Source organism: Puma concolor, chromosome A1 (assembly GCF_028749965.1).
Source record: "Puma concolor isolate L17-30 chromosome A1, mPumCon1.1.hap2, whole genome shotgun sequence".
NCBI classification, from domain to species: domain Eukaryota; kingdom Metazoa; phylum Chordata; class Mammalia; order Carnivora; family Felidae; genus Puma; species Puma concolor.
In genome coordinates, this window is record NC_141667.1 from 32,217,002 (window position 1) to 32,232,111 (window position 15,110).

The window sequence follows — 15,110 nt, forward strand, 5'->3', positions numbered from 1 at the left end:
CACTCCAGGCGAAAAAACACCTGCTGTGGGAAGGAATCTTTTTGTCAATAAATAAGACAATGCGGCTCCTCTGAGTGGAGAAATATAAGCTAATTAGGACTGCATTCTTAACCCACGGATCTGCCAGTTTTCTTAGTTCATGCGATTCATCAAGACGAGAAGACAATATAACAGCAGTGCCCAATGCTAATTTTTTCAGGACCTTTCCTGATTTACCAAGACTTATTATTTTTTTTTTTATAAAATTTTTTTTTTCAACGTTTATTTATTTTTGGGACAGAGAGAGACAGAGCATGAACGGGGGAGGGGCAGAGAGAGAGACACAGAATCGGAAACAGGCTCCAGGGTCTGAGCCATCAGCCCAGAGCCTGACGCGGGGCTCGAACTCCCAGACCGCGAGATGGTGACCTGGCTGAAGTCGGATGCTCAACCGACTGCGCAACCCAGGCGCCCCTACCAAGACTTATTTAAGAGCTTGTTTTGTGTGCTCCCAGTGAGCCTATATTCAAGGACTTTTATGGAGGGCCTGCTCTGTGTCAGGAATTGTTCTAAGTGATTGGGGCTACAAGACAATATTCTTGCCATCATGGAGCCTACATTCTAGTGGATGAGAACAATAACCGAGGATCCAGCAAATATAACATGCAGTGTCAGTTAAGACGTATGAACTGTAAAGGAAAATAAAGCAGGGTAAGTGGATAGAGTGCCATGGGGCTGGAGTAGGGGAGGGAGGTTTCTTATATGGGGTAGTCAAAGGGCCCTCTCAGAGGAGGTGTAGTGATTTAAAAACGTGTTCACGATTTTTTTTTTTTTTTTTTGGTCATTCTTTCCATCAAAAATGGGGTCTGTGTTCTCTCCTTTTGAAGCTGGTAGTGTTTTTCTTAATGCCTTGATGAGTGGAACACAGTTGAAATGAGCCTGCCTGACTTTTAAGACTAGGTTAGAAAAAACCATGCAAGTTCTGCTGGCTTATTTAAAAACATTTGCTCTGGGAGCCTTTTCCCACTATGTATAAAACTGACTACCCTGAGTCTACCACATGGAGAGCAGACAGAAAGAGAGAGCAAGAGAGACAGATTCTCAAGGAGAATCAACTGTTCCAGCCCCTAGCTGTTTGGGTCTTCCCAGCCCAAATGACAGACACATGAGTGAAGAGATCATCATAATAATCCCAGGCCCAGCCACCATCTGACTACATCTACACGGGATACCCATGAAAACCACTTTACCGGGCCCAGTCAACCCTTGGACTCATGAACCAATAAAATAATTGGTATAGTTTTAACAACCGTCTCGGGATGGTTTGTTACACAGCAAAAATGACCAGAACAGAAGGTGATATTTGATTAGCTACTTGGATGAATTCAGAGAGAAGCTGTGTGAGTGTCTGGAAAAAGAGTGTTCGAAGCTAGGGGCAAATAAATGCAAAGGCCCTGAGGGTGGTATGTCAGAAGCACAGAAGTAGGGCGACAGAGCCGCGTGAGCAAAAGGCAAGGTAGCAGAGGTGCCTGGAGAAGCAGGTAGGGTGCAGCTCCTGCCTTGTAAGCTGTGGTGAGGAGTTTGGATTGGATTCTGAGCTTGATGGAAATTCTTACAGGAGTATGAGACCGGGAGTAACACCCGGAGTTATGTTTTCAAAAGATTTAGAAATGTCTCTGGTTGCCAGATGGAGAGCTGACTGGTGGAGTGTGGGCAAGGGTGGATACAAGCCAGAAATGATACTGATTTGGGCGAGAATAGTCACAGTGGAGATAGCAAGCAGTGGGCAGATTTGGGATATATTTTCAAGACAATATCAACAGATGTGTTGTTAGATTACACGTGGGAAGGATACGAACAGAGGAGTCAAGGGTGAGTCCCGGGTTACCACCTGAGTAACTCAGTGAGTAGTGGTGCAGGTTGGGTGAAGATGGGGAGACAAATCAGTGGGTATGTTTTGGACATGTTAAGTTTGGGCCGTTAGATGTTCAAGAGATGCTGACTTAAGTAACCAGACATTGCGCTAAGGGAAGCAGGGTGCACCGTGCAAATAAATGTGAGCGTTGTCTGAATCTAAGTGCCATTTCCCACCATGAGGCTGGATGTGAGTGTGTAGGTCTGGGGTAAGCCGGAGGACTGAGCCAACATTTAAGGGAAATGTTACAACATGTCTGTATGCTGATGGGAATGATTCGGTACAAAGGGAGATGTTGATGATGCAGGAGAGAGAGGGAGAGTTAGAGGAGCAAAGTCCCTGCGGAGGCCAGGACAGATGAAGCCAGTGCAGAGTGGAATGGTGAGGCTCATAGGAGTCCACCTCTCTTAACACCATGGACTTCACTCAGAGAACCGGGCTGAGCTTCAATTGCTGTTTATTTATTTATATTCCTTACTAGACTGTCAGCCCAGTGAGGGCAGAGACCCCCATGACATGTTTCGTACTACCCTGTAGCTCCTGATCCAATGTCTGGCCCATGTCACGAACCCAGTAAATATTTGCTGTATTACATGGATGAATAAACAAATGACCATCCTTGTCCGATAGTAGTTGGTAAATAAATATCTGTTAGCTCGTATTGAATATGAATATCAAAAACATTAAAGACAAAGACTGACATTTTGGATATCTTCAGTTTAAGAGTTAAGCCTGGCTTTCCCATTAACAGAGGTGTGGGTATTTGTCCAGATTACTGAGATAAATTTAATTCAAATAAATTGAATAATAATTGCTAACATTTGGGGCGCCTGGGTGACTCAGTCGGTTGAATGTCTGACTTTGGCTCAGGTCATGATCTCCTGGTCCGTGAGTTCGAGCCCCGCGTTGGGCTCTGTGCTGATAATGAGGAGCCTGGAGCCTGCTTTGGATTCTGTGTCTTCCTCTCTCTCTACCCCTCCCTCACTCACAGTCTGTCTCCCTGTCTCTCTTAAAGGTAAATAAACATAAAAAATAATCATTGCTAACATTTGTGAATGCTTAGTTTATGTCAGAATTCCTCTAAGTCTTTATTCTTGTTATTTCACTTAATTTTTACATCAGCCTTGTAAGATATGTTACCAGTATTATTGCACATTAGAGATAATGAACTGAGCCTCAGAGATGGTGAGTAATTTTCCTCAAGTTACACAGCAGAGGGTACTTGATAGCCAGGTTAGGATTCAAATTCAGGCAGTTCCTCTCCAAGGGCCACCTACCAAATCCCTCTCAGGATTTCTAACTCCCAGTCTAGTGCTCTTTCTTAATTATTTGAAAATAAAGAGTAATATAAATATGAAAATTATAATCACACTAAAAACACACCATGTATACAGTCAAAATACAAATGACAAATTGGGGAAGTGTTTTTAATTCTTACCAGAGACAAAGGACTGGTTTTTTTTTTTTTTTTTTTTTTAATTTTTTTTTTTCCCAACGTTTATTTATTTTTGCGACAGAGAGAGACAGAGCATGAACGGGGGAGGGGCAGAGAGAGAGGGAGACACAGAATCGGAAACAGGCTCCAGGCTCTGAGCCATCAGCCCAGAACCTGAGGCGGGGCTCGAACTCACGGACCGCGAGATCGTGACCTGGCTGAAGTCGGATGCTTAACCGACTGCGCCACCCAGGCGCCCCAAGACTGGTTTTTTAAGTGGCCATAGAAATTCATAAGAGAAAGACAAGAGGCTCAATGAAAAAATGAGCAAAGGATATGGACAGTCACGAAGAAAAACATACATATGGCCTTTAAATATATGAAAGGATGTGCAATCTTATTGTGGGAATTTTTTTGCAATGTATAAAAACATCAAATCATCATGATGTACACCTGAATCTAATAGGATACTGTATATCAATTACACTTCAACTAAGAAATAATAACAAGAAAAGAGAGAGGGAAATTAAAACTATTTGAAGATACCATTTTTTCACCTATGAGACTGGCAAATATCAAAAAACTGGCAAGGCTGTGGGGAAATAAACATACTCTGCTGGGGAAAGTGCAAAGTAATACCAACCTCCCAGGGCCGTAGGGCAATTTTAGCAAAGTCACAAAGGTGATTTCCTTTTGACTCCTTTACATCACTTCTGGGAGTTAATCCTCAGGTACAACTATCCACTTGCAAAATGATATAGGAATAAAAGTATTCATCGCAACACTGTTAATAGTACAAGAGATTGGAAACAACCTAAGTGTTAATCAATAAAAGATAGATTATCTGAGGCGTATAGCCACACAATGGAAAAGTGATCAGTTGTGTGGAGAATTGATACAGAGAGGTTTTCTAGGATATATTGTAAAGGAAAAAGGAAAAAGCAAAGTGTAAGAGTATGTAAAGGAAAGGGGAGGAGTAAGATTATATATGTCACTATGTTTTTTTTTTTTTTTTTAATTTTTTTTCAACGTTTATTTATTTTTGGGACAGAGAGAGACAGAGCATGAACGGGGGAGGGGCAGAGAGAGAGGGAGACACAGAATCGGAAACAGGCTCCAGGCTCTGAGCCATCAGCCCAGAGCCTGACGCGGGGCTCGAACTCACGGACCGCGAGATCGTGACCTGGCTGAGGTCGGACGCTTAACCGACTGCGCCACCCAGGCGCCCCAACTATGTTTTAATCTACACTAAGAAATTCTGGAAGGATACACAGAAAGCTAATAAAGATGGTTACCTGTGGGAACAGGGTATACTGGGAGAGGGGTAGTATTCTAAGTACTTTATATGTAATAACACAAATCTCTCTCAAGACATTTCAATGTATATATTATTATATTTGTTGGTCTTTGAACCATGTAAACATGTTGTTATTTACAAATCAAAAAGAAAAAAATAATGAGAGCTGCACTCACGGAGCACTCAAAGCCTCCCCATCACTGTGCGGGGGATATTGCCTTTATCATCTCAGGAATTTCACCCAGCAAGTCATATTTGCATTCCCATTTTGCAGGTGAGGAACAGATTTAGAGACATTAAGAACTTTGCCAGGGTCACAGAGCTAATAAACTATGGACCCTGGAATCAAACTCGAGCCCTCTGGCTCCAAGACCAGTATTATGAGCTACTACTCTACTCACGCATTGGTTTTAACATTTCTATCCTACCTTGAGAAACAGAAGAGATGATGCCCTGCTCAGGACCTATTCTCACGGGCACTCTTATGTTTGCAAACAAACGATTCTTAATATCCCCAACAGTTCACCAGTAGCAATAACTCACTGTCGCTGTGGCTTCAGATGAAGTATCTGCAGCCATATGATATCCCCTGAAGGCTGGCTGGAACTTTATACCTCCCTTTACTAACCAGAAAGCATATCAAAGTAATAGCAAGTTATAATTCTAAAGAATATTTCACATGTACTGAGTTTTTACCATGTGCCAGGCACAGACGTTGTAAGTACAATATATGGAATATAATTTAACTTTCACACAAACCATTATTAAGTAAGTGCTATTATTGTCACTGTTATGGGGTAAATTGTGTCCCACTCCCCAAACACAAGTTGAAGTTCTAACCCCTGTACCTCCGAATGTGATCTTATTTGGAAAGAGGGTCTTTACAGAAAAAAAATCAAGTTAAAATGAAGCCATTAGGGTAGGTCCTAATCCAATATGATTGGTGTCCTTCTAAGAAGAGAAAATTTAGAACGTGACAGACGTGCACAGAGGAAAGGTGAGGTGAAGCTAGCCCTGTGGTGACAAAGGCAGAGACTAGAAAGATGTAGCCGTGAGCCAAGGGGATTCCAGGGATCACCAGCCACCGCCAAAACTGGGGAAGAACCCCGTTCAGATTCTGAGGGAGCAATGCTTTGCCAACACCTTGATTTCAGACTTCTAGCCTCCAGGATGTGAAACAATAGGTTTCTGGTGCTTGAAGCCGCCCAGTTCGTGGTACTAGGAAAGGAATACAACCCTTGAGGGAACCGAGGTGCAGAAATGTTGAGTAATCTGCCCAAACTTACATGGTTTGTTAGTTAGTAATGGTGCCTTGAGTTGGGGAAGGCTTGCTCCAGAGGAGTACTCCATTCTGATCAAATGTGTGTTTTAAAAAAATCATTTGTGGGGCACGTGGGTGGTTCAGTCGGTTAAATGTCCAATTTTGGTTCAGGTCATGATCTCAGGGTTTGTGGGTTTGAGCCCCAGGCCGGGCTCTGTGCTGACAGCTCAGAGCCTGGAGCCTGCTTCTGCGTCTCCCTCTCTCTCAGCCCCTCCCCCCTCGTCCTCTGTGTCTCTCTCTCTCTCTCTCTCTCTCAAAAATAAAATAAAAATTAAATAAATTTTTTAAAAAAGTCATTTGCAAACTCCAGTCCTCTGGCTGAACTATGTGTCTCACTTCACGACTGATCCGAACACTGTGTTTTGACCTCAACCCTCTGTCAAAGGGCAGAGCACGGAGTGTTCCAGCCCGGGCAACCCTAACAAACTCTTGAGAGCCTGGCGGTGAGAGTGCTTGAAGCCAAATCCAGCTCAGCGGTGCAGCTGCTGGGAGCTGGGGGGCCCGCCGGGGGCGGGGGGCTTTCTGGTCCCCCCTGAGACAGCTGAGTGAGGCCAGGACCCAAGGGCACAAACTTCAAAGCGGATGTAGCCTTCCTCACAGCCTCTCATTTTTGATCAGCAGGAGTCTCAATCCAGGAATGTGGGTTGTTTGAATTATTTTTTTAACTTAAGAAAGTGTCAGGGTGGAAGGCTAAAGCAACTTGTAGTGACCGCCTTCCCAAATCCCCTTTGCACCCAATGCCCAGTAAGCGAAAATATCTTCCGAATGGGAAAATGCTTTTTAGCTAACGCTGAAGAGGAAGTGAGGGTGCAAAGGGAAGCCTGGTGAAGCGCTTCACCCAGACCCGTGCTGGTCTGTGCAGCACCGCTGTGTCCCCTTCTGCTGGAAGCTGTAGCCCTGTGAGCAAACCACAGGCCGAGGGGGGCCCAGGAGGCATGGCGGTCCCCAGTGGAGCCGACAGGGAGGCAAAGCTGTGCTCGAGATGGACATCAGATCCCAGAATAGAATTTGGTTAAACCAGGAGTCAAACGACCAAAGTGGAAATGGAAGCACGTTGCAGTTAGTGTCTGAGCAGAGGAGACAGTGTTTGGGCAGATAGTATCCCCTGACTATACTGCAAAGCCAGAAATACTTCAATACTGTCCCCAAGTCAGATCATGCCGTATCGGATGGCACAGATCTACATGTTCTCCAGCAATTTTGGATACGGCGTAGTTGTTTGGTAAGCACATCCTGGCTTGGCCTGGAATGAGCTACAAGTTCCCAAATGGGATCAGAACAAAAGGAGAGAAAGTAAGTCTTTGCCAGAAGCAGGGCTGACAGGTCTGTGCTATGGTGATTCTTTCTCGAAAGGAGGAAATTGAGGGTTGATGGGGGTGGGAGGGAGGGGAGGGTGGGTGATGGGTATTGAGGAGGGCACCTTTTGGGATGAGCACTGGGTGTTGTATGGAAACTAACTTGACAATAAATTTCATATTTAAAAAAAAAAAAAAGGAGGAAATTAACCCTAGGCCTAAGGTCAAAATGTGTGCCTCTGGACACAACTTTGAATGTCAAGGAGGAAAAGCCAAATGTTTAACCTTTGCCTGACATGGGATCAAAAAGGTGATATATCCAAAAGTTAAGAGTGCAAGACATTGAGGCAGAATGAGGGAAAGATTAATTTTTTTTTTAATTTTAAACTTCTCATATGTTAGATACTGATAAGCTCAGGTTTATCAAACATACTCTGGTGAAAACCAGCTTTGCTTCATAATTCCAAGTATTTAAAGATTATCTCGGTCTTAACATGTGAATGGCTTGTTTGAAAGAACTTTCTGGAAACAGCAGCAGGTTTCCTTACAAAACTCTCCAAGACACACCCCTGCACTTTTCTCACCCCTTTTCAAAGTTTAAACTTTCAGGCTGTCTACCTCAATGTGGGTTGAAATTTTATCTGCTTTCCTGCTAAGAAGTAGGCCTTGAGATAAATATCAAAGCAGTGAAATTCCAGAGACAAACAGAAAAAGGGACTCACCTAGGAGTGGGCCCAGCACTCAGGACACCTATTTGTAAAATGCATATTGCAAAGGCAAACCTCTGGCCGGCAGACATCTGCTCTCTTGAGGCAGCTCTGTGAGGAATGGCCAGACAGGTCCTGTAAGGCGTTTATTTGCAAAGGGCCAGAGAACTGTGGGACAATTATTGCCTGTTTTCTGTCAGGATTTTTGTCAAACAGGACTTCCTGGGAGCCAAAGTCCAATCAAAGGAGAGTCATTTTGTAATTCGTGGCCTACTGTCCTCTCATATTGATGAGCATATTCGGCCAACGAGACGGTGAGTGCTAAATTGGCTCACGTGAACTGGAGTGTTGAAAACAAAAACAAAACTCCAGTGTTTCCCGTCTCGGGAGACTCTGGGAGGAAGGGATCAGAGTGTGTAATTTGGGGGAAAAAGGTCTGTGGATGATTCTCATAGAGGCATAAACTCAAAATCAGTAAAAGAACTTCCCTGACTAGAAAAGGAGGCACGGACATATACGACACAATTTGAGAACGAGCTGTGGGGGTTATTTCCACATGGGTGGAAATGCAGTTATAATGGGTGAAATGCAGTTATAAAGCAGGCTTTCTGTATATGCTTGGGGGATCATTGTGAAGAATCTAGGTAAACTCCCTAGGGCTTTACACTGTCCCACAAGAGGACACATTCTCCTTATCTCAGAAACACACCCGTCAGCAAGACAGATTCTGAAATGGAACAATTTACTCCAATCCATCATAAAGGATGCCCTCCCCTTCGTATTTTCACTTTCTCCGGGACTTGTGCAAAGGGTAAGATGTTTTTGAAGTGCCAGGGAATGTGGATATCACAACCATTCTTAAAACACTAGTTGTACGATAGAATAGAATGGTCCCCGGGTGGGACCTGTGAAAAGCCACTGATGCCTGCCCACCCCCTACCTGATTCTAATTTCATTGATCTGGGATGGGACCCTGCAATGGTGTTGTTTTTAAAGCTTGCTGGGTCATTCAAATGTGTGGCCAGGGTGGAGAGTTTGAATGACCAGCTTGAGAAACACTATGTCATTAAGTTTTTGGACAAATATTTGCTGATGCAGGACTTAAGGGGCCTTCATCTATACTCATTAATTACAAATAGGCAGTTTTCAAACATGAGCACATACACAAACTGATAAAACAGAGGGTGGGGTGGAGGGTTAACAGACAGCTGGTTTTTCTAGCACAGTCTTACGTTTCTTCTAGTGGTCCTACTTAGAGTGGAAGTTATTTACCCCTCACGGGCTTTCTTGCCTCCCTCTCCTTGTTGTGTGGAGAGTTTTAGGTGTCTAAGGGGGCTAATTTCATTGGTTCCTGAGCTTGCTGTTAACCTGCAGATGGTGCAGAATTGCCAAGTAATGCGGTGATTCGAACGTGTGCAGCAACATTGTCACTATAGCAATGATTAAATCTATGCCCAAGGATGCTTCTTGTAAGTCTTAGCTAACGACAAGGGGGCCAGATACAGTAGGAATCGGCTCTGGACCCTGTCAGGATACCTCCCGAAAAAGGAACTTGGGAGAAGGCAAGATAAGATGATGTTTAACGCTAATTTGACCTAATGCTAATGGGTTAGACTTTGTGTTACTTGACTTGATAATTCAGTGTGAACGGAGATTGAAAACCACCTCTGTCCCTGGAGACTGACTGACCCCCCCAGAGGCAGGGAGGAGGGGACAAGGGAAATTTCTTACCTGGCTGGTTGAATGCTAAATTGCTCTGTAGAAGTTCTATTTATTTTATTCCCGTGGTTCGGGCTAAATGTAACGTAGCAAATGAATTAAAATATAACAACAACACATTAATTATATATTATATATTAGGAATATATAAAATACGATATACATTACATTTTTTGTATTTAAGTCTTCTCTGCCCTTGACATCTATGTATCTGACATATTTTCATATTTTTATTCTATTTTATTAAAAAAATTTTTTTTAACGTTTATTCATTTTTTAGAGACAGAGAGAGACAGAGCGTGAGACAGGGTGGAGCAGAGAGAGAGAGGGAGACACAGAATCTGAAGCAGGCTCCAGGCTCTGAGCTGTAGCACAGAGCCCATCATGGGGCTCGAACCCATGGATGAGATGGTGAGATCATGACCTGAGCTGACGAAGTCGGACGCCCAACTGACTGAGCCACCCAGGCGCCCCTCTATTTTATTTTTTTTTAATATTTATTTATTCTGAGAGGTAGTGAAAGAGAGCAGGGAAGGGATAGAGGGGGGGGGGGAGAGAGAGAATCCCAAGGAAGCTTCATAGCATCAGCCCCTGACGTGGGGCTCGGTCTCACAGACTATGAGACCAGGACTTGAGCCGAAACCAAGAGTTGGGCACTTAACCAATTGCACCACCACATACCCCTGTGACATGTCGTTAAGTGACGTTTATACTTCAGTGTTTATCTAGGAGAAATGAAGCATGCTAGACTAGAGATGTGAAAAGAATAATATTTTTATTTAGTATGTAATGGCTTTCAAAGAAAAGAAAGGATAAATGTTTATCAAACTTCTATAATGTGTCAAGCTTATATATATATACAGCTTCATTTAATCCTCAAAATAATCCATTTTACAGTTGAGGAAACCGAAAAGCACTGAGATTACATCACTTGTCTGGCCTCGCCCATCTCCGGTTGGTGAGAAACTAGAATTTGAACTTGGTGTGTCCGACTCCACTTCTCAGGCTCTTCCCACCACACATATGTTCTGTTGCTATTATTTTAATTATGTCATGTTAAACACCATGCAACTAGAAAATTTCTCACTAAAGCCTCTCAACTGCATAAAAGGTAGGCTTCTGGTTTAGCTTTACAGATGAGCCTCAGGGAAATATAGCCAAGGCTTCACATATGAAGCAGGAGAGGTGGGATTTGAACAAACATGCCTTCAAGCTCGAATGTCAGAGTTTTCCACTCTGCCGAGGGCTCACAAGGTTTTCTCTACTCAGGAGCATTAAAAAAAAATTTTTTTTTTTTTTAATTTCCCTTTGGTTTCGATTTGCTTGGAAACTTTGTGGCATTAAATTATATTTATTGCACAATAATAATACTTTTTAAGGCAGAGACACACACGTGTGCATTAGAATGTGTGACCATCAGGCAGAAACACTTAAGTTTGGCTAAAGTGGTGTGAATGTGTTGAGCATAATTTCCATTTGGCTCTCTTAAAGTGATGGAAAGTGTTCTGCAAGTTTATTATTAGCCATTTTATGGACTCCCTCAGTGTCCAGGGATCTCAAGTTGGAGCTGCCATCTCATTCCATATCTGTTTCTGACTAAATCCTGAAAGATCCACAGGTCTTAGACCACTACAAATGAAATTGTGGTGCTTTCACTTAGAACACACACACTTGCTGGAGGAAATGAGAACCCTCACATGGCAGGGCCTCTTGGTTTCGGGTGTGCCTTGCTTGCTGCTATGTCCCCAACATCTAGGGTTGTGCCTACCACCCACTAGGCTTCAACAGATACTGGGAATTACATGCATCAATCGACGAATACATAAATACAGAGGAGGAAGATGACGTCCGGGATGAGAAGTGATACTACCAAGGTCACACAGTCAGGGGTAGGGGCAGCATCAGATTCCAGCTCTCTCTGTTGCTGGTTCTGTGCCGTTTTTACAGCACTTTCAAATGAGCTCTTTTGTAACGAAAGAGAGAACGATTTTTCAATCGATCAGTTCTGGGGTTCTTTGTGAAGGTCAATGGGAGTGATGTAAGTCTGGCGATCCCTTTACAGTAATAAGAATTCCTGTGGCTCAGATCTGTTTACAGTCACATGGAACTACTTAGGGCCCACTAGATTACGTTACAGCACTTCATTTAAGGAAAGACTCAGTACAATCCTTTCCTCTTTAGAAGTTGACAAGGTCTAGCTGGGTCGCCTTCTACTCTTCTATTTACCAACACTCTTAACTGTCCACATTCACCCAGGACTTTTGACACTGCCTTCTATCTCCCTCCCCGCTCAAACTCCAGCCTTTATTTACTTTAAATTATTTCAGTGTTCTCGGAAGTACCATCCTGCCTCACTCTTCCTTGATTCCATCATCTCTATGAATATTTATCTTAATTCCATCTAACCCACAGTCCTGGCATCATTCTGACGCCTGTAATGGCTTCATCTTTGAAAATGCCGGTATCCTACTGTCTGACCATGATTTCCTCACTCACATGCTCTCAATATCCTCTTTCTTTGCTTTATTGAGACATCCAGCCCCTTGATTTCTTCATTTTGGTTGTCTCTTATTGCTGTTACCTTTGTTAACCACATTTCCTTTTCAGTCTGTACCAACTTTCTTCCCTTACTACATGGTGATGCTCAACCTATTGCACTTGCCTTTGGCCTTTATTAATCCATTGAAGACTTCTTATTGCTAAATTTGAGCGACACTTCTTGCCCTGATCTTTGTCCCATAGAGGCATCTGACCTGACTGGCCATTCTTATGCTTTCAAACTCTCTGTTCCCTTAATTTTTGTGATGTAACATTTCCTGATCTTCTGCTTCTTTTTTGCTAGCTCCTCTCCCTTGTCCATGATACAAACACTGGTAATCTTCAGGAGTCTGTACTCTACTCTCTCTACTTCTCAGCCTATCCCTTCTTTCCTTACCCACTCTTAAGATTAAACCTACTATTTAAAACTAGAAGTCTCAAAAGAGTGGTCTGTTGAAGTTCCTTTACCAGAATCTTCTGGGTTCTTGTTTTAGAAGTATAGATATCTGTAAAAAAGTGATACTTTTCAAAAAATGCAGAACTTAATGGTATTACTTTCAAGTTTAACAATCTTCAAGTACTTCTAAGAAATCTCAGGGTAGACTTTGATTTGCCCATGGTAATTTGAACTTGCTGTGTATAAAATCACACAAGTAATTCTTGCCCTGTCCCTGTCAAGGAAGCTCTTCTTATATTCCTTAGTTTCGCTAATAAGTCAACATTAACTGTCTTTCTGGTTTCTATATCTGGAAGTCATCTTTGTTTTTTATTGCATTAGTATTTTGACAGTGTACATAGTGCTAAGCAGGTTCATAATGGTTGCTTCATAGTTATTCCATGGTTATGTCATAATTACTGGATGACTGGTTGATTTCACTTGGCTCGGGCATGTTTGGTTTCTGAAACTTGGAACCTCGGCAAAAAGAAACTAGTATTTGAGGACAAAACTATATACAAGTTTATCAATTAGCGACATGTAAACCCAAGTAAATATAATAGGGGATGATGCTTTGCAAATCTTAAATTCTTTTTAATTTTCTCTTTTAAAGTTATGTTTTCTTGGTCCTGCAACCTCAAGGCTGAACCATGAGACCTATTGCCCGGGGAAGGAGATGGTGGGAAAATAAACAATTGGTCACCTGTGGATCTCAAAGTGGTGAGGACAGCATGGCTCGTGGTGCAGGTAACGTGAAAAGTCTGCCTCTCCAGCTGGAGCCAAGCAGTTGTGAGAGGGAGAGAACAAGAGGCTGGAGAGGCCGGCCTAGAGATGAGTGTCCTCAGTAGTCTTTCAGGCCACACTTCGGAATGGGGCCAGCATGGTAAGTGGGTTGAGGTCAGAGACAGATGTTTCTTTCCCTGCCATCTGTAACTCTGGGAGAGCAACTTCCAGACTTTCCCAGTATGGGGGAAGCCAAACCAGAACAAAAGTGGCTGTGGTGTGTGGTTGGGCAGAGGAAGGACAGTTATTTGGCTTCCTAGGTTTCTTTGGATGCTGTGAGCCACAGAAGATACTGAGAAGATCCCTTTGGCTCTGAAGAGGGATAGGAGGGTAGCTGGCAGGTTTGCTCCATCAAGGACAGTGTAATCCTAGATCTGAGTCAGGCACAGAAGCAAAGGCACTCGGGGGCAGATCTCTGGAGTCCAGTGTTGGGGAGGAGGGCCAAGGCCGTGGGGGGAACCACCAGGCCTCTGTAGGCCCATCAGCTGCATGGAGAGGAACAGACTCCTCATTCTTCAGCCAAGAGCATTAGCGACAGATCCCACAAGGTCGTGCCCAAGTAGATGAGACATATGCTGTAGAGATTGGAAGGACCAGAAGACAGTGCAAGGACCTGTCTGAGGATCAAGGCCCCTCTCAACTTTCTCATTCCTTCATGAAGCTAACCATTATCAAGGAGAAGAGCAGGAAAAAGGGAAAAAATGTGAAACACTGGGCACATAATCAAGATAGAGTACTTTAGAGGGGTCGAAGGATCCAATTAAATGTTGCCATTCACACCCAGCAGAGTGGAGACTTGTGAGGAAGATCAGATTGGAGAAAGAAAGAAAGAAAGAAAGAAAGAAAGAAAGAAGAAAGAAAGAAAGAAGAAAGAAAGAAAGAAGAAAGAAAGAAAGAAAGAGGAAGGAAGGAAAGGAGGAGGGAGGGAGGGAAGGAAGGAGAGAGGGAAGAAAGGAATGGAGGAAGAAAGAAAAAAGGACAAAAAGAAAAAGAAAGAAAACAGAATGTGGATATATTTTTCCCTTTCTGCCCGAGTGTAGTGTAAGCAAATTTTTGACCCAGTTTAAGAACAAACTTTTTTTTCTTCTCCAGACATGTTTTGCTAATCCTTCTTCTCTAGAGAAAGGGCCAGTGGGTAATTACAGATGACTTAACTCAGAAACTTAATCTTGTTTCTGGTCTGGCATCATCTCCTTCATTTTTTCCTCTTTACTGATCTGTGCTTTTCCCTGTCAGGGGGGTTTTGTGTGTGTTGTTGATGGGCTGCAAAGCATCTCTCTGCTCTGTGTTTACATATTCAGTTTCCAGTCTCTGCAGTGCAAGGGTTTGTGTTTGTCAAATTAGAAGATGAAGAAAGTCATCACCACGGATGGGCTTTTTAAACCCTGAATGACTGACAAGAAGGGAATGAAAAAGTACTGTGTAAAATAAACTGTGTCATGAATGCATAATTTTGATCCAGTTCATTAAAAGCGTGAAACTGTTGGACGTTAGATTTTGTGAAACATATATACAACGGTATTGCTGTTATGAAAGCGGGTTCCTCATTGTGGAATGCCCGACTAGCCTGCCTTTGAGCTGATGCAGGATGGTTTGCTATTTATAATGTTGAAGAAATTGGGAGAACAGTACTCAGCCCATCTTCCACTGTGAGCAGCCTGCAGCTTACATTAAGCTGATGGGAA

At 43.1% G+C, this 15,110-nt stretch overlaps 1 protein-coding gene across 1 annotated transcript in view; it reads right to left on the reverse strand.

The window, feature by feature from the left end:
* The window catches only part of C9 (complement C9), a 56,435-nt gene extending 48,311 nt beyond the window's left edge, over nt 1–8,124 (reverse strand). Inside the window, exon 1 of the mRNA XM_025924942.2 lies at nt 7,965–8,124. Coding sequence (XP_025780727.1) covers nt 7,965–8,041 — 77 coding nt within the window. The 5' untranslated portion in view covers nt 8,042–8,124. The remainder of the gene's footprint in view (nt 1–7,964) is intronic.
* Nucleotides 8,125–15,110: the final 6,986 nt, after the last annotated feature.